Raw genomic sequence first — 20,194 nt, forward strand, 5'->3', positions numbered from 1 at the left:
ACGTGTGTGGGTGTGGCTCTGGAGCTCCGCCTTCTTTGACGTGGAAATCTTCTCTGGTTTATTTCTTCTCTTTAGTCCTTCGAGGTCAGACATCACAACGTGTGAATGTACAGAAACACATAAGCTACATGTTTGACCCTGTGTGTGTGTGTGTTTTAGGACCAGCTGAAGATGCTGTCTCAGTACCAGGGTCTGGTGGTCAAGCAGCTGGTGGTTCAGGGTCACGGCCTGGAGAAGAACAGCAGTCTGGGAGAGGAAGACAATGCTGGTGTTCCTGATGATGTGGAGAGCCTGCAGAAAGAGCTTCACAGTCTCACCAGAGACGTCAAAGACATCATCCTTGCTCAGGGAAAACCCTCTGTCACAGAGTAACCCATCTGTTAGTGTGTCCTGCTACATGATCTAGAGCTCGCTTTTAAACGTGTAAAATAAACCGACTGAGTTAACATTTCACATTTCCTTTGGAGAGGGTGGACATCTGTATTGTTCTGACAATTACAGTGCTTTACCTGTAAAAAAAAAAAAGCGCTTATCCCTGAAAGCCCTGAGATTGGGCTTGATAATTATGAGACTGAGAATGATAATTATCATGAAGTATTACCAAAATGATTTAGAAATGTTGCTTGTCTATGACTCATTAAATAAAGTGAATTTAAACATTTTACCAATGTGCCTGTAAAATCATACATGACTGCTGAGATGGACGATTATAAAGGATTTACAGGACAACAGAAAACATGTAAACTGTTTCAGCACTGTGTATGTGTTTGTGGGGGGAAATATAAAAGTCTGAGGTCAAGAGGTCCATGACTCGTTCAATCAAGTGTTTTGATCATCTTAGGTTTTCTTTTTCTCACAAATAAATGGCTAGATCAATTCAAACCTTTAAAAAAGGCTATATTTTGTATCCTATTCAAATGACTAAACAAGCTCTCTAAAATAATATTAATCTAAAATGCCATTTGACTGTTAAGTCGGCTAAAAATAGTCCTCGTCGGCTTTGTTTCGCACGATTCGACATGTTGAATCGGCGTCGGGCCGTTGGGGAAAGTGTTGTAGTCGAGACCACCTCACTCGAGTCCGAGTCGTCACCGAGTCCATAGAGAGTCGAGTCCGAGTCAAGACCGAGAGAGTCGAGTCCGAGACTAGAGACCAGTGAGGGTTGATTACCTAATTTACTTTTATTTACTTAGAGAAATCCTTTTTTCTTTTCTTTTTTTTACTGAATTTACTTAGAGTTTAAATAATATGATCAGTTTAGGGTAAAAAGGCCACATAGGCTAGTAAGTGGTGTTAAAAGTAATTTTATTACAATTTGTCATGCGCAGCTGCGCACTAGAAAATCACCAATCACTGGGCGTGTCAATCAATTTAAAGAAATATTTTATTAACATACATTAATAATCATGAAAAATATTTTTAATTGAACTCGAGTGGACTCGGGAATAATTCCGAGTCCTAAAAAAAAATGTTCAAGTACGAGTCAATTCCGAGTCCAAATGGGCACGAGTCAATGTCAAGACCAAGACCATTAAAATATGGTCTCGAGACCGAGTCCGAGACGAGACCGAGTCCGAGACGAGTCCGAGTCTCGAGTACTACAACACTGGAGAACTCTGATTGGCTGTTCAGCTTAGTGAAAGAGTCAGTGCACGAGAATAAAAGCAAAACAGAAAGCAAAGAAGTCAAAACAGTTCTTACCATTCTTACTGTAAATCTTTGAAAACAGTCATGTGAAAATCAAGCCATCCATTTTGACAGTTGTTTCAACAAGAGGTTGACTATATGCGGACTATATGAACACCCTCTAGAGCCCTGCTATGTATGCGTTATTAAATGTTCTTGTCAGAATTAAAAGATTGAAAGACATAGTTCAATTTGATGTATACACGTTTTATTAATTCGAAAGTTTCCAAAATCCTTTGGGAATAAAATATATATAAAATGACTTGATCATCATTAATGTTCCTGTTACTATGAAGATCATGAACCGCCAGTCTTATGATATCCAGTCAGAGTCTACTTTGCTTTTAAAGTATTTAAATTTAAGTGCAATACATCAAGTGGAAAGTGAACAAATGAATTGTGTTCAATCCAGTCACCAGTAGACCTCTCTGATAGGACATATCAGATGTTGTTCTGATATTTAAAATAGTAAAAGCTAGTGCAACTTAAGAGGTGCAGACAGAGGACGTGGGAAATTAAGTGATGGTATTAGAATAGAGTTCACTGAGTACTAGTCACATAATTTGAATTGCCTTGCCTCTCTATGTACCTTTGTCTTATTATCAGCATAAAATCAGATTTGCCTATTTTACTAGGCAAAGTCAAATTAATGCTTCACAATATTGTTCTGTGAGACCTTAAGATGACAATAAAAAACATTATTTAAAAACCTTGAGATGACAATACAGCACGAAACAATGTTGAATATATTGGAAACACTAAACATTATGGTAATACAACTAAGTTAACATTTGTTAATGTATTAACTTACCATGAGCAATGCATTTGTTGTGGTGTTTGTTAATATTTGTTAACATTAGTTAAAAATACAGCTGTTTATTGTTAGTTTGCAGTGCATTAACTAATGTTAACAAGATTTTAATTAAGTCTTAGTAAATTTTGAAATTATCATTTAACACAAAATAATAAAGACTGTTTAGGTGCAGTTCATTATAAGTTCATGCTAACTAATGAAACGTTATTGTAAAGTGTTCCCAATTAAGACATTAATACAAAATAAATCTAAAAGAGAATAAAGAAATGCCATGGATTAAGATGTTTTGTGACTGCTATCCAGATGTCACACCAAAGGGGAATAATACTGAAAAATACAGAGAAACAAGTGTACATATTTAACAACACAAATGGCAAATCAACAGTGGGTGCTCATTAAAATAAGTTTATTCACCATATAAAGAACAATCTTGAGAGAGCTACAGTAGGGTAAGTATTGAGCACATATGACTGTTGTAGCTGTGAGAGCTTTCTCTACAACAAACAAGTATCATTCTTATTCATTTTTGACACAATATGGGACATCTGATTACAACAGCACTGGCTTACATCAGTTATTAGTTCATAAACTATTGCATCAACTGATCTCAAACTTCTTTAACTTCAGTTAACACAGAAAAGAACCAGTAACTGCTCTTACTTCTGCTGCTCAGACATATGAACTGGTCGAAAGCTGATGACGTGACATGCAGATAGGCACGCCCTCACGTGATACTGATTGGTCGATGAATAAGCTCAAATCTGATTGGCTGAAGAGTACGCCTGCTCTGTTTCATGAGTAAAGAAAGCGCCGACAGGAAAGTCTCAAAAACACACACACACACACACACACACATAGCCAAGGCGATTCGTACATGAATGGCGATTTGTACATTCAAATTCAAAGGACACTCTCATACATTTTAAACATTCAAAGGTTTTTGTGCACAGTTGTAAATCTACGAATTGTGTTTTGCATTTGTGAAATGCATTCTATGGATATGTAATTTTATTTTGCGCACGTGAATTGCTTTTTGTGAATATATATTTTTTTCATGCACGTGAATTTTTTGTGTGTACGTGAATCAGGTTTTACGCATGTGAAATTGTCTACGCACGTGTGAATCATGTTTCTTGCGTGAATTATTCTTGAGACTAACATCCTGCAAAATATCTGAAAGTGCACCTTATAGACCATTTTGCAAGATGTAAACAACACTGGTCCAGAAGCACTTCCTGTTTGTGTTTCAGTTTTTTTAACACTACAAAAAGCTGGGATAAAATACAACCAACAGAACATATAAAACTGAATCAAAAAGTTAAACAAACATCTTTAAGATGTTTTCTTACATGTGAAATAAAGAAAACAGTTACAAACTGAAACAGTAAGTGTTTCTGGACCAGTGTTGTTTACATCTTGCAAAAGTGAGAGTCGACTCTGAGTCTATGAAATGAATTGTTTTTGAAACGAGTCAGACTCTGCATTAGCTGATTTGTAGTGACGTAGATACGAAACAGAATAGCTCATTGGCCGCTCCCAATAACTGCGCGCGCAGACGGAAGTATAAACTTGAAATAGAACACGACACGTTCAAATCCTTCAGCTGAGAATAGCATCATGTCGAGAAGACGCTGTGTTTTACTGTGCAAAGATAGGTCAGCCACTTTGTTTTCATTGCCCAGGGTCGAGCATGTGAAACGTCAGTGGTTAGAGTTCATATTTGCAACGATACCACAAAAGTACAGCCCGAACCTTTTGTTGTGTTCTCGTCATTTTACTGAAGAATCATTCAAAAACTTATATGAATTCAAATGTGGATTCGTAAGCCGGTTGTTCCTGAAGGAGGGCTCAGTACCCAGTGTACATGGATCAGCTTCGTCCTCCTCTGCTCCACAGTCTGTAAGTATTTTTAATAATGATTGCTGTTATGTTTTCTGTTGCATGCGCAATATGTATTTTGTTGTGTGTGTTGCGCAGCTTCTAAGCGGGGTAAAGTTAGTTTTGTTTTCCATATTCGTCGCCAGACATTCGACTTGCATGCATCCTAAACGATTTGGCCAAAAATTATTTAAATCCTATTCTTATTACTTGGATTGTACTTGCCTTGGTGTAGCAGCTAATTACTACTGCAGTGCTTTATCTGTTTCTGCGTTGGGCTAACGCAAATAATGACATGATTGTGTGTTTATAACTCTAGCTGGAGCTAACATAAACATAAATCTACTTATTCTCTCTCTCTCGGAGTTATTATTTTTTACAACAAAGTGTGAGACCACCATTATTATTGTAGCACAATTTATGACGCAAACACTTTACTTAGGGTAGCCTAACCATATTTTGATGACCAAAAACCAGGACACTCGGCCCAGCAAACAGATACTCAAATGATACTCGAAGTTTACTCAAAGTCAAAGATGCCGTATTAATTTCAATACATTGAAAGTAGGCTATGCCTCTGTATAAATAGAAAATTGCTACATTACATGACGCAAATTCAGATGGGCTTCTCAGAGGTTACTCAACGTTATATTTTGACAGGTTTCAAAAATAATAAATGAAATAATGTCTCTTCTGTATTAAAAAAACACACATGAATAATAAATAACTAAAAGAAATACCTCCAAATTGAACAAAAATAGCTCTTACAAACTTACCAAAAAGAACTAACAACATGTATATCTTTAGTTTTCTTTCTCTTTATCCTGTTTTTCTTGTTAGCCCATCTATATTTTGCTGTAGAGCTGATCTTTCCCAGCAGTTTTTTTTTTTGAAAACCAGGACATTTTCATCACTTTATAAAGAACGGCCAGGACAGGACGTGAAAACAGGACATGTCCTGGGAAAACAGGGCTGTTGGTCACCCTAATTTTACTGTACTCTGTGTTAACCAATAACATTAGAAGTATTTTGACTTTAAACGCCGTCAGTAACATTATTGTGACACTGACCCTAGTGGATACGCTCTGTCCACGAGCACACTGAAGTCCTTTTTTTTTTGTTGTTATTTTTAATAATAATAAAAAATAAAAACCGGTGTAGTTATTTGTTTTAATTTTATTTTGTATGTTTTGTCAGAATTTGGTTGGCAAATAAATTGTTCTCTTTTTCTTTCAGAGACCATCACATCAGACCATTCAAAATCGATTTATACATTTTGAGGTAGCTTGTCAGACTGACTGTCCACAAACTGTTTCTGTGATGACCCAAACAGATGAATGTCCAAAAAAATCTGTTTTCACACCACTATCTTCTACTACGCTGAAAGACACACACGTTCGGAGTAAAGGTACACGATTCGTAAATGTGGTAGTTAATTTCGCATTTTATAAAGCTTATTTATAGGTTGAAAGAAAAATGATGTTCTTTTTTGTAGGCTCACAGACAACGGTTGCTTGTGCGACTGTCGACACAACAGCAACATCAACATTCGATGATATACCGTTTTCATCAACGCCTGGTAAGCCCGGATTCAGACCATCCAGTCTGGTGTTGAAAGAGGAGGGTGAAGACATAGAAATACCGACAGAACCCCACGACTCGACTTATAACCCCGCTGACACAATCATTTCACAGGATTCTGAAATGTCGTAAGTAATTCACATCTCTAATTTCGTTTTGTCATTAATAGGTTTTTTCTGTAAACCTTACAAACAAAAAGTTATTTTTTTACTAGGTTTGGGCAAAGGTCCATATACGCAGACTCAAAATACATTGTGTTTGAAACCTGTTTGCGGGAGTTGTTCTCCACGTGTCCAATTTGTAATTCCAAATCTGATATGGAGCTACATCGTATGGGCACTTATGTTGCGTTCAAGCAGCGTTGCCCTAAGTGCATGTACAACCGAAAATGGCAGAGTCAGCCCATAGTCGGAAGTACACCAATGGGCAACCTCCTGTTATCAGCTGCAACATATTTTACTGGGGGATCATTCATCCAACTACAAAAGGTTGGCATGTAATCAGTTATACAACAATTACATCTAATTATTCTAATTGTGAATAGTATTTATAAATGTCATGATTTTTTTTTTCTCAAAAACATAGATTTGCAAGGCTATGCAATTACGAATTTGCCAGTACAACACATTCAGGAGACATTGCAGGATTTATTTGGAGCCAGCAATTGTGCACAAGTGGAAAACTGAGCAGCGAAACATTATACAGAAGTTGCAAGAGCGAGGAAAGATTGCAGTATCTGGAGATATGCGTGCAGATTCCCCTGGTAAGCCATATGTTCATTATTGTGTTAACTGATTGAACAGTATATCATTACATGTTTAAACATATTTATGTTTCCATTTATTTAGGACATTCTTCCAAGTATGGCAGCTATACGCTTATGGACATGCACAGCAATACTATTGTTGACCTCCAGCTTGTTCAGGTGTATAACCTTATCACAATAGAGTACATGATTGACTGGACAAATTAAAACTATACAACTAAAATATTACTTTGTTGACGCTTATATAGAGCAATGAGGTTGGCGGTAGCAACCACATGGAGAAGGAAGGCCTAAAGAGATGTCTGGACACGCTGGAGTCAAACCATTTAGAAGTGGATTACATTGTCACCGAACGTCATCCACAGATCCAGAAATATCTCAGGGACCGGAGCATGACTCAGTTCTATGATGTGTGGCACTTTGAGAAAGGTTAGCGTTTGACTTTCTAACCATATAGTTATTTTACTATTGAAGTGGCCATTAAATGTGTTTCTTTCTACTTTCTGTATATCAGGTTTGTCTAAGAAATTAGACAAACTGGCCAAAAACAAAGAGTGTGGCTTGTTGAAGAAGTGGCGCCGTAGCATCAGAAATCACGTTTACTGGTGCGCCAACTCCTCGACATCAGGACCGGAGAAGGTGGCTAAGTGGACCTCACTGATCAACCACCTCCAGAATGTGCACACACACGACAATCCCATCTTTCCCAAGTGCGCACATCCACTCACAGCATCAAATGACCAAAAGAAATGGTTTCAACAAGGTAATTCTTATAAATGCGTGCATCTGTGTGTTCTATTTTTTTGAGTAATGTATTTTATATTATATATACAATAACATTGAATAATGGAAAAAATGTAAGTTACTGTTCTGTAAACTATTTTGGACTATTACTGACGCTCTTCTAATAACGCAGGGTCACTGGCTGTCCACAAAATTGAACATATACTGTGCAACAAGAGGGTTCTCAAAGATGTGGAGAAGCTCAGTCACCATTTCCAGACATCTTCCCTGGAGGCATTCCACAGCCTCATTCTCCGTTTTACACCCAAAAATGTAGTGTTCTCTTTCATTGGGATGTTGTGCAGGTAATACAGCTATAAACTAAAGATTTTAAATCATTTTGTATTAGATCTTGCCTTTAACTTTTCTATTTTGTTCTGGCAGACTATACCTTGCTGTGCTTCATCATAACGAAAATGCCAACAGGGAACGAGCCACAACATCAACAGGACGGGGGCTTTACAAAATTGTGCTCCCGAAATCCAAAAAAGAGGAATGCATTGCACAGCCAATAAAAACGGAACCAACATACAGTAAGTAATAAAACACTTTACAACCAACAAATATAGAACATTTTATATATATATATATATAAACCATAGGCTGTAAAAAATATGGACAAAGCGTCTGTGACGTCACCCACAGACTCTCTGAAGAACGTGTTTGCGGCTGTTTATGGGGGGTATGGGTGGCGCCATACTGGAAAATCTTGGGAAATACAAAATACCAACATGACATCATGACTTTTGCGTAAACATATACGCCACTTTCGAGTCAGGTGGCGTGTTATCTCCACGCATTTTGTGCTATCCGCGTGTATGCGTATATGTCTACGCCATTAACGTCCGCGTCATTCCGCGTGTCTGAACACGCAGTCAAATCTCCAGTCATAAATGCCATTAACCCCAGTGACGGTTAGGTTTAGGGACGGGGTTGAGGTAAGTCATATATTTATATAACGTTAAGTCAACGGCGTTCATAAACGCGCTGAAAGGCGATTATGCGTCTTGATAGCACGCCAAAAATGGAAATACGAATTGGCGTCTCATACACGCGCTACTTCATGAGATCAGTCTGAAAATACAAATCTTCAGAAAGGATACAGAGGTGGTATGATGTCAGATCATGGCCGAGACGTCAAATTCACTCGACGCAGCCCGTTATCAGGTGTCTATCAAAGTTAACCGCCCTTATTTGTCATACGTTTTATATCTAAACAGGGTTCGTACAAGGTGCTTAAAGTACTTGAATTTGACTTTTTGAAATTTAAGACCTGGAAAACCCTTGAAAACAGCCATATTTTTGAAGAGGTACTTGAAAAGTGCTTGAATTATTAAAAATAGGGATGCACCTTGAGTTCATCTACTGGTAAAAATGCTCCGATACCAACAACTGATAGGCCTACCAGGCAGCGTGTCTATATTAACACATAACTGTTGTGCGCGAGTTGATAAGAGAAAAACGCACGGTGGATTGAGCGCGCAGCGGCACAGATGCGCGAGCTGGTTGAGGCGCACATCCCTTTTAACGGACTTCAGTGGAAGGTTTGTAGTTCAGTCTGATGTCAATGGCAAAGAAAATAAAACGATCCATGTAATGTAGCTTATTATTAATGTTAACTGACGAGAGAGCGCAGTTTTGTTGAATGCTCTTCTTGATTGCTGATTGTTACTTGGCACGTGTTATTTGGATGAACTCAATCGTATATGTAAGTAAAACATGAACTGTTAACGTTACCTGATGTATAAAGAGTGACTCCCTACATTATTACTGGATGTTTGCAGGTCAAGTCAAGTCAAGTCACATTTATTTATATAGCGCTTTTCACAATACAGATTGTATCAAAGCAGCTTCACACTGATAACATGAAAGTAGCACAACACAGATCAACAACATTGCTAAACACTAAATAACCCCAACTGAGCAAGCTCAAAGCAAGGCGACAGTGGCAAGGAACCAAAACTCCATCAGATTGGATGGAGAAAAAACCTTGGGAGAACCCAGGCTCAGTCGGGGGCCAGTTCTCCTCTGGCTTACATTCATATTGTTTAAATATAAATATTAAATATAAATATTGTTTATGAATCAAACGGCGCCATAACATATCGCAGGCGTTGAGTCGTCTCTTCACAGGCGTTGAGTCGTCTCATCACAGGCGTTGGGGCATCCGAAATCCCCGTGAGAGGCTGGACACAAAACTGGACCTGACGAACGCCATTTTTCTCGGGACAAGCGTCCCGAGATAACAGCAGAAAGGCAGATGGGAAATAATTAGCATAGCTGATGTTCATAATGATTTCCATTATATGGGAGTCGGTGTTAGAAAACCACTATCTCACAAACTCTCCGTAACCTGAACTCTCCGCAACCCAACCATACGCGCCGACCCGTTTGACTAAGGCTGTCGAGCCCCACTGTCGCTGTAATGCGTTTCAGTGGCAAACGGTTCCGTATGGCATAACAGAGGACTAAAAGGTAAGCATTATGTGAATGCTTGACTAAAGAGATGCGTCTTTAATCTAGTTTTAAACTGTGTCAGCGAGTCAGAGGCTCGGACCGTATCGGGAAGGCCATTCCACAGTTTTGGAGCTAAATGCGAGAACGCCCTCCCTCCTTTACTGGACTTCGATATCCTAGGAATGACCAGAAGCCTTGAATTTAGTGATCTTAAGGAACGCGGTGGATTGTAGGGCGAAAGAAGGTCCGTTAAGTACATAGGAGCTAAACCAAATTTAGGGCTTTATAGGTCAGTAGTAGTATTTTGTGGTTGATGCGGAACTTAATAGGTAACCAGTGTAGAGATGATAAAATCGGTGTTATATGATCATATTTTCTTGACCTAGTAAGAACTCTAGCAGCTGCATTTTGTACTAACTGTAGCTTGTTTATTGAGGATGCAGGACAACCGGCTAATAAAGCATTACAGTAATCTAGTCTCAAGGTCATGAATTCGTGAACTAATTTTTCAGCATCAGAAATAGATAGCATATTACGCAGCTTAGCAATGTTTCTAAGGTGGAAAAAGGCTGTTCTTGTAACATGTGAAATATGATTTTCGAACGACAAGTTGCGGTCTAGTATAACACCCAGGTCTTTTACTGTAGTGGATAAAGTAACAGGACATCCGTCTATATTACAGTTGTGTTGTGAAAGGTTTTGTGAGTAGTTTTTTGGACCAATAAGTAATACCTCCGTTTTATCTGAATTTAATAGCAGGAAATTACGCGTCATCCAGCATTTTACATCTTTGAGACACTCTGTCATTTTAGATGAGTTAGTGTTTTCATCTGGTCGTGATGAAATATATAATTGAGTGTCGTCAGCGTAGCAGTGGAAATTAAGTCCATGTTTTCTTATAATATTACCAAGTGGCAGCATATATATTGAGAATAGCAGAGGGCCTAAAACCGATCCTTGCGGTACTCCATAGTCTACTGACGTTATCTTTGATTTTTTTCCCATTTAAACAGACAAAATGAGAACGGTCCGATAAGTACGATCTAAACCAGCTTAATGCCTGTCCCTGTAGTTTTGTAGTCGATCCAAGAGTATTTTATGATCTATAGTGTCGAACGCAGCGCTAAGATCAAGTAGGACTAGTATTGAGATACAGCCTTGGTCAGAAGCTAAAAGTAAATCATTTGTAATTTTAACTAGCGCAGTTTCTGTACTATGATGCGGTCTGAATCCTGACTGGAATTTTTTATAGATATCATTTTCTCACGAAAAAAAGAGCACAATTGAGCGGACACAACTTTTTCAAGTATTTTGGACATAAATGGAAGATTTGAAATGGGTCTGTAATTTGCCAAGTTATTTGGATCTAATTGCGGTTTCTTAATGAGCGGTTTTATTACAGCCAGCTTGAATATTTTTGGGACATGACCTAAAGATAAAGACGAGTTAATAATATTGAGGAGAGGCTCTTCCACTACAGGTAATAGTTCTTTCAGTAGTTTAGTGGGTATTGGATCTAATAAACATGTTGTTGGTTTAGATGCAATGATAAGTTTATTTAGCTCCTCCGGTCCTATCGTTGTAAAGCGGTTTAGTTGTTCTTGAAGGGCCATAATTGAAGCTGAATCATAAGACACCATAGAGGATTGTACATTTATAATTGTGTTTCGGATGCTTTCTAGTTTCTCATTGAAGTAATTCATAAAATCATTACTACTAAACTGTAACGGTATATTTTGCTCTGGTGATGTCTGTTTATTTGTTAGTCTAGCCACGGTGTTAAATAAAAACCTTGGAGGTCAAGAAGTTCCATGAATGCAATGCAAACATTAGCACGCGCCTCACAAACCAGCTTCTCAACGCGCGAATACTTCCTTCACGTCTTGCGCTTGTACGGACGAATTCACACAAAATGATGTAAAAATCGCCATCTTGGAGAGTATCCTAGTAAACAAAGTCAGTTATATCTCAAGTGAATGTATAGCCATGTTCAAATGGGGTCCGTGCGTTCAGTCTTAAAGGGACAGCAGTTTAATAAACCCACTGCTGTTTTAATGTTAATCAAACAATTGACAAAAATTACTCACTGCTCTTGACTAAATAGGCTTCCCTTTTCAACTTTACAAGTAATAGTAATAGAGTAATAGAGTAATAGAAATTAATAGTAACTGAAGCTCATACAATGCATTTTAGCAGGCTTAATGAATAAATAATAAATAAATATATATTTGTTGAACAAATTAAGCCAACTAATATGATTTATATTCTTTTGGTTTATCTACATTTAGAAATTACAGATGCAGTGAATATACTTATGGTTATGGTAGCGCTATCGGACCTGTTCTGCAAAAAGTGATATTGGTGCATCCTTAATTAAAAATATTTTGTTGTTGAATAAATACAATTGTTTCATGCTAAATCAACGCTGCAGCCCGTCTTAGATATAGAGCTATTTCTAATGGTTATGAGCATGATATTAAGTACAAGTATATAAAACAACTTTCATTCTTCAGGTCAATCACATATGGAAAAAAAAGAAAAATCATTTTCAATGGTTGAGGGGATTTCCCATGCCTGACTGCACTGGTCAATGGATTGATCTCTGTGAAGTGAAACATCAGAGACCATATATGTAATTCACGTTATAAAATAAAATAAATAAAAATAAGAATAAAGATATTGTTTGATAAGTGCTAATTGAAGTCCTTGAAATCCAAAAAAAGTGCTTTGAAAGTCCTGGAATTTCATTTTACAGAGTCTGTACGAACCCTGTCTAAATATGATCTAAACTAACGAGTTAGAAAAAAATTCACCCCCCTCACAGTTGTCAGGCACGCGGAACATATTGAAGATTACAATAAAAGTCCATGGGACCAAACTGTAAAAACATGAATATATGCTGTGAAAACAGACATTTTAACCTGGGGTCTATGGATATTTGCTCCCTTTTGGGACCGGCCTCTAGTGGATTTTTCGATGTATTGCAGTTTTTCACACTTCCGGGTAGGCTTCATCTTTCAGATTAGAATGTTGCCCCTTGATATAAACATTTCACTTTTTTTCTCGTACAGATTTTGTTGATGACTTACTGAAGCTTCTCTTTGATGAAGTTGTCATGGACCCCTCTCCATTTGTTGATGCACTGAAGACAATCCCCATTCCACCGCCAGTGGAATGATAGACCGTCAAAGGATGAAGCGATTGCCCGTCATGTTTCCAGATTCGGTTTAATAGGGGGTCGAAAGCTAGTGTACTGTCCAGCCAGATCTAGAAATGCCTGACGTATCCGTGTTACAACACAGCACGGAATGACATCACGGATACTGCGCCCAAGTAGCCCCAGCACCAGCTGACAAAGCTGCGGTATTAGGCGGTACTGCTTAAAAACGACAGACAAAACTCTTGTCTATGTGACCAAATAAAGTGTGTACAATTTGATAAGTGATATATATATATATATATTTTATAATAAATTGGTGTGACAAACGTGTTCAAAGTATGCAATATACAAATTTGGTTGTGATATTAATTACATTGTTTGTAGGGTTATCAAATTACACGTACTCCTCTATGGTCCTGCGCCTTATACGACCATAGTCACATCTATAGATGTTGTAAATGATCTGCAGTGTATATGAATTTAGACCGTTAGGTTCAAAGCCTGGATGGTGCACTATACATGTTGGTGGGACGGACTGGAAGCTGGTCCATTCTTTTTGTAACCTAAGGTGAAAAAAAAGTCATCACAGAACAATTGTATTTATGCATTTCACACTTCTCGTTAAGATTGTGATTTTAATTTGTAGCGTTACTTTACATGTAATAAGTCTCAAAGTTCATATAATGGTTAAACAATACACTACCTGTCGTACTTCCTTGCAGCAAAGATTTTCAACCTCGCTTGGCATTTTACAGTTCCCACACGTGCACCTACATAAATTCGACAATTAATTTGTATGTTAACCAGAACGAACAAATGGCGAAAGACAGCAAGACTAATCAGATTACAGCACGTCAATTATCGGATCGTTTTCGATTCTGCATGTTCCATCTGCCTGAAGTGCCATAAACTACATTGACACTCTCCATTGAGAAGGGTCCTGCTTCAGTCTTGTTTGTAATTGACTTTCTGGTTCATCAGAATTTTCGGACGTTTCCTCTTCTGACTCTGGCTCGAATTGGTAAGGCAAAATTGATGACATGTCTGTTCATACACTGAATGAATCATACACTAAATAAATCATTTAGGAGTCGTTAAGCAAATCAGGTAAAAATAAAATGCATATTATAAGACAAATGAAGTGTTTTTTTGTCCTTTCATGCACGTTAAACTGTTTTTGGGAACTCCCGAAACAAAAACAGGTATTTTTCAAATGCTATGAAGGGAGCAATTTTGAGCGTGGCATGGTTGTTGGTGCCAGACGGGCTGGTCTGAGTATTTCACAATCTGCTCAGTTACTGGGATTTTCACACTCAACCATTTCTAGGGTTTACAAAGAATGGTGTGAAAAGAGAAAAACATCCAGTATGCGGCAGTCCTGTGGGAGAAAATGCTTTGTTGATGCGAGAGGTCAGAGGAGAATGGGCCGACTGATTCAAGCTGATAGAAGAGCAACTTTGACTGAAATAACCACTCGTTACAACCGAGGTATGCAGTAAAGCATTTGTGAAGAAGACACAACACACACAACCTTGAGGCGGATGGGCTACAACAGCAGAAGACCCCACCGGGTACCATTCATCTGCACTACAAATAGGAGAAAGAGGCTACAATTTGCAAGAGTTCACCAAAATTGGACAGTTGAAGACTGGGGAAATGGTCTGATGAGTCTCGATTTCTGTTGAGACATTCAGATGGTAAAGTCAGAATTTGGCGTAAACAGAATGGGAACATGGATCCATCATGCCTTGATACCACTGTGCAGGCTGGTGGTGGTGGTGTAATGGTGTGGGGGATGTTTTCTTGGCACACTTTAGGCCCCTTAGTGCCAATTGGGCATCGTTTAAATGCCACGGCTTACCTGAGCATTTCTGACCATGTCCATCCCTTTATAGCCACCATGTACTCATCTCTGATGGCTACTTCCAGCAGGATAATGCGCCATGTCACAAAACTTGAATCATTTCAAATTGGTTTCTTGAATATGATAATGAGTTTACTGTACTAAAATGGCCCCCACAGTCACCAGATATCAACCCAATAGAGCATCTTTGGGATGTGGTGTAACGGGAGCTTCGTGCCCTGGATGTGCATCCCACAAATCTCCATCAACTGCAAGATGCTATCCTATCAATATGGGCCAACATTTCTAAATAACCTTGTTGAATCAATGCCACGTAGAATTAAGGCAGTTCTGAAAGCGAAAGGGCTAAACACAGTATTAGTATGGTGTTCCTAATAATCTTTTAGGGGAGTGTATAACACAAAACAAATGTAATGAAAAGTAGTGTATTAAACAGTGGAAAAATCGTTTTTTCTAAAGTGACAGCAGCAATTAAAGTTACAGTGCTCTATTGCCTCCCCTGATTCTGATAGACCACGGCTGCCTCTGAAATAACTAGTAATTACTTAACGCCTGCTAAAAAAGTATGTTCTATATTGTATGAATCTGATCTGTGCAGTATTTTTTATTCTTGACATACTACAGTTGTCATGTTATCATCATTACGTGACCTTCACAGAGTCAGCTGTGTCACAGTCGCTTCAGTGCCATTCACAAATCCTCATTGGATAGTAAAGTGTCCATCGTATGCCTAAAGTAGTAGGTCATCCAGGTACTTCTGCCAACACATTCATGAATAGTGTAAATTCAGACATACTTCTTCTGTTAAATACTGTTTTTCACCTAGGCCAGCTATATTGAAGGCATGTATCCTGTCAGCCGGAACTGGGCCATGTGTGGCAATGATGGGTCTTTCCCCATATCAGGATTGTGACATTGGGCCAATTAAGTGCACTTTAATGTAGTTAACTTGACTGATTTACAATTTACTTCATTTGAAATTATGTTTCATCTGTTATGACGACTTTTCAAAGATACATTTTAAACGGTACTACATTTAAAATAACAAATTCATTCAATTTCAGTGATCATTTAACCATTGTGCAATATTTCATTCATTTTGTTTCTTATGGGGCATAATCTTAATTATATGCTGTCATATACACTTTATTTTGTGATTGCAGTCTGTGCTGCAATTCAAATATCCGGGGTATGATGCTTTGTGTGACAAACTGTTGTAGAGTGAGATTTAAAAAGTTGTATGTGAATATTTAAATAATACATTTTTAAAGTAAAATTAAAATTAAAGTAAAATATATCCTGGTTTAAATAAAGTGCTAAAAACTTTAACAGAAAATAACTTTAAATATTACTTTACATTTTTTATAGAAAAAAAATATTTTACAGGATTGTTCATTACAATCCAGTTTGACTTTATTCTCTCATACTAAAGTTCTTTTGGAGATTTAGATGCTGATGTCTTATTGGAAAAAAATAAAAGAATTTGCCGTTCCCATTATGGGGATCAGTGTTTGTTTTAGTTGGGCTCCCGACCCTTAACTTTTTAATATATATATATATATATATTTTTTTGCTGCTATAACAATGTAAATGCAGGACAAAATTTCATCAGATGATGTTGGCCTATTGTTTGTGATATTATGGTCATCATTTAGTGGTCTGTTTTACTGATAACACTTGAGGTGCGTTCCATTCGACAGGGTCCCTACGCAGTGTTCACTGCTCCCTACTCCCTGAACACAGTATATCAGTTGAAGTGGACTTCACTGACTTCCTGTGAAGTGATGTATCGATGTTCCCTTATTCCCTATGTCGTTTGCAGTGCTTTTCGAACTGAACATTTTCGTTCCCTTCGAATTGGAATCTCACTTAAGATGGCGAAATACCCTGTGAAGTCCACTTCGCAGTCCACTTACGGTCGAATGGAACGCACCTATAAAGTATCCACAAGTTTCCTACGCCCCATGAGGCCTTGCATCAAAAGTGGGCGCGACTTCCGGTTGGAAGTAAACAAAGCGCGACTTGACATGCTTGACACTCGTTCATTCAACAGTTGACAGTCATTCAAGTTATAGCGATCCAAACTAGATAACGATGTGGGAACACAACCTCAACGAAATTAAAAAGGGTGAAATAACAGTACCTTTACCCTCCGCAGTCGTTGATTGGGAGTATCATAATAACATTATTAATAATCAATACTCATCAAGGCATGGTGACAGACAGTTGTGCGAGCTGACAAACAATTAAAATAAAAAACACACACTTAGTCATTGTGCTTTGGGGTTTATTCAAAATTATAAATGAATGTGCTACTTGAATACATTAACTGGCACATTTGGTATTCTGTCAACACAGGCTTTGATTCTGAGTTTAGCTGTAACATCAGTAGCGAACAGCCAAACACATGCTGATAGAGTTTATAGAATATTAAGAATTTAAACAAATGTACACAGGAAGATTCGTCGTCTTTTGGGAGGTGATGGAAACTACAGTCGTTGGCAGGATCACTCTGATTTTGTTTTCAGCTTATGTTCAAAACAATCACGTTTAAGCCACTGAATTAGTTTAGTCCGGTTATACATACAACCGCGAACAGCACATGTTGTCCCTGAGCTCCGTAACGACATCTCTCATAAAGATTTGCGTCTTTAAATAGTAAAATAATTCTCAGAAAAACAGCTAGCCTCTTCGCTAACTAACACACAAAACACCATTGGAATGCTGTGTCACCGGAAGTTTCACCCACTTTATTTTTTACAGGAGCACCCCTAGGAAACTTTTGAATATTAGTGGCTGAATTTATGTAATATATATATATATATATATATATATAGAGAGAGAGAGAGAGAGTATATAATTGTATGTATTATGTAGAGTATGTATAATTTCACTTGATTTACAGTTACCTTATGATAATGGGGGATCCATATTAACCTATAACAACCTGGTATTCAGGGTTTTTTATTATACAGAAATTGCTTTGAGGTGTTTAGGTGCAAAGATACATCAAACACTCAACATATGATTTTCAACAATGGTGACAATCAACAGCTTTTTTGTAACTATAGCTACTAACGGAAAAAAAATTATCAGAAAGCTACTTGTTTTGTGATGTTGAATTGATCCGAGTATTTTTTGATTGTCACCATTGTTGCGATTCATACGCCGATGACTCTTGATGTCTGTGTGAGTCGATATGATCCTTTCACAACATTTTCTGCATAATTACTTCATAAAATCTTTCAGAGTATCACCACACTGTAGGAATTCCTACAGTAGTAATTACATGTAAAATTAACAACTAATATTGAACAATTTAATCAGAGATTAGACTGGTATCATTGAATCAGGCCACAAAATTAGCATTGTACCATCAGTAAAAAGTAACCAACATCAGATCAGACCTTGATCTTGCATGTTCTGCCATAACAAACATGTTTCAGAGACACACAGTTACAAAAAGCTTGCGAAAAAAACATGTTAAAGAGTCAAGGGGTCAGCAAAACACTGATCACCATAATGGTGACATTAAACGTTCTAAACCTCTGTTAATGCTCAATAAGAATGTTAGAATGACAGAAATAAAGTCTGGATTGTTATAAATGAAGACGCTGAGATCTTGAGAGATCTGTAAGTGTTAAATGTTCTGTTGGGATTTAAATTGTTTCTGTTGTCTTGAGTTTTGTGGGTTCCCATTGTGCTGAAGAGTAGAGCCTGTGCTTCAGTACAGGATGGGCCAGAAAACAATGATGTTATGCTGAATGTTGCTTTATTTAAGAGGTTGTAAATGAGTAGTTGCTGATGCAGTGACATACTGTATAGTTAACTTGTGCATGTAGTTACTGTAGTTACCTGCAAGAGATTTACCAGAATGTGATTGTTAGTAATAAGTCAGGAAATACCTGTGAAATAATAGTGTTTATCTGTAAAATGTTTATTGAAAATTTCTGTAAAAGTTATTTGGCACTTTATGCAAAATAAGATATTTTAAGGTTTTGGATTGGCAGCCGTAGGTGAGTCATTTACCGGTTTTGTACTTTTTTTCATGGCTCAGTTTTGGGGTTTCTATAGTTTACTTGAGAATCGGTACCAACACTAAAACCTTTTCAGGGTCATTCAAGGCCAGTTATGGGTTAGTAATTGTCTGAGACTCGGACCAGTTATGGCCCATGTGTGGCTGGCCCTTATATTTAATATAAATCTTTGCCATTCCAGGGTTTTGAGGCATGTGGGCCGTGGGAAGAGGGGCTGTGTGGACCGGAGCTGGGCCGGTAAAAAATTGATTTCAGATTCAGTCTACATGTACTGTGGATTTGATAGAGAATGAATGGGGAAAAGTCACGTTAGAGGAGGCAATGCTATTTCTGAAAGGAACTGAAATCTGATCATTAAAAATAATATCTGTAACTTCAAATTCACAAATAAAATATACACAAAATGTTGTGATTTTAATAGTGTAGATATGTTGTTGTTGTTTTTTAACCTGGAAAATGTATCCTTGTTAGATAAAACTGGAACATGAATTTACATTTGAAATTGAAACTGAGGACACTGCCTATTGTTTTCAAACCACTGATTTATACAACCAATGTGCACCTGGCAGTGAGTAATTCTGCGTAGAAGCGTTCATCTCAAGAGAGCCTTTTATCACTACATCAAGTGCCTGCTATTCGATTCAGATGCTGATGAAGGCCACACCTTCAGTAAACTAAAATTATCTGGTATAGTTAAGGGCATAAGCATTAAAGTATGTTACATACATGACAAGAATAAAAGAAATGCCTGAGCTGTGGAGGCATTTGAAAGCGATTTAAAGCCACATTCACACTATTTAAAAGCCACCATTCAGATGGTGATACAAATCGTAGGGCTGGGTATTGAGACAAATTTCACAATTCGATTCGATTTCGATTCACAAGCTTGCAATTCGATTCGATTTCGATTCGATATCGATTATTTTGGATATCAGTTATAATAAATGGCAATTTTTCTCAAGGGAATCAAATCTCTTAAATGCTGTAAACTATGCCCAGATAGCAAACTGACATTGAATCAACGTGGAAACGACGTCTCTCATGACATTGAAACAACGTTGATTTGCTCATCGAATTAACGTTGAACCAACGTCAGACGCGGCATTCTTCAAAGCTAAATGAAATAGAAAATTGGTTTGCTTTCATAACGTTGAAACAACGCGTTGAT

General features: G+C 37.6%; 2 protein-coding genes across 3 annotated transcripts in view; both read left to right on the forward strand.

Moving 5' to 3' along the window:
• ufl1 (UFM1-specific ligase 1) overlaps nt 1-664 on the forward strand; it is a 41,669-nt gene extending 41,005 nt beyond the window's left edge. For both annotated transcript variants that reach the window (XM_089118379.1, XM_039668603.2), the window contains exon 19: nt 160-664. In XM_089118379.1, the coding sequence (XP_088974505.1) occupies nt 160-372 (213 nt within the window). In that variant the 3' untranslated portion in view covers nt 373-664. The remainder of the gene's footprint in view (nt 1-159) is intronic.
• A 3,331-nt stretch (nt 665-3,995) lies between these two features.
• On the forward strand, nt 3,996-13,472 carry LOC120477186 (uncharacterized). Its single transcript, XM_039668662.2, has 11 exons — nt 3,996-4,399; nt 5,615-5,786; nt 5,874-6,087; nt 6,174-6,447; nt 6,545-6,722; nt 6,808-6,884; nt 6,974-7,154; nt 7,240-7,488; nt 7,642-7,813; nt 7,893-8,041; nt 13,037-13,472. The coding sequence occupies exons 1-11, from the start codon at nt 4,118-4,120 to the stop codon at nt 13,141-13,143; spliced, it is 2,055 nt and encodes a 684-aa protein (XP_039524596.2). The 5' UTR covers nt 3,996-4,117; the 3' UTR covers nt 13,144-13,472.
• Nucleotides 13,473-20,194: the final 6,722 nt, after the last annotated feature.

The sequence above is a fragment of the Pimephales promelas genome, chromosome 13 (assembly GCF_988280905.1).
Source record: "Pimephales promelas chromosome 13, fPimPro1.hap1.1, whole genome shotgun sequence".
Classification (NCBI taxonomy): domain Eukaryota; kingdom Metazoa; phylum Chordata; class Actinopteri; order Cypriniformes; family Leuciscidae; genus Pimephales; species Pimephales promelas.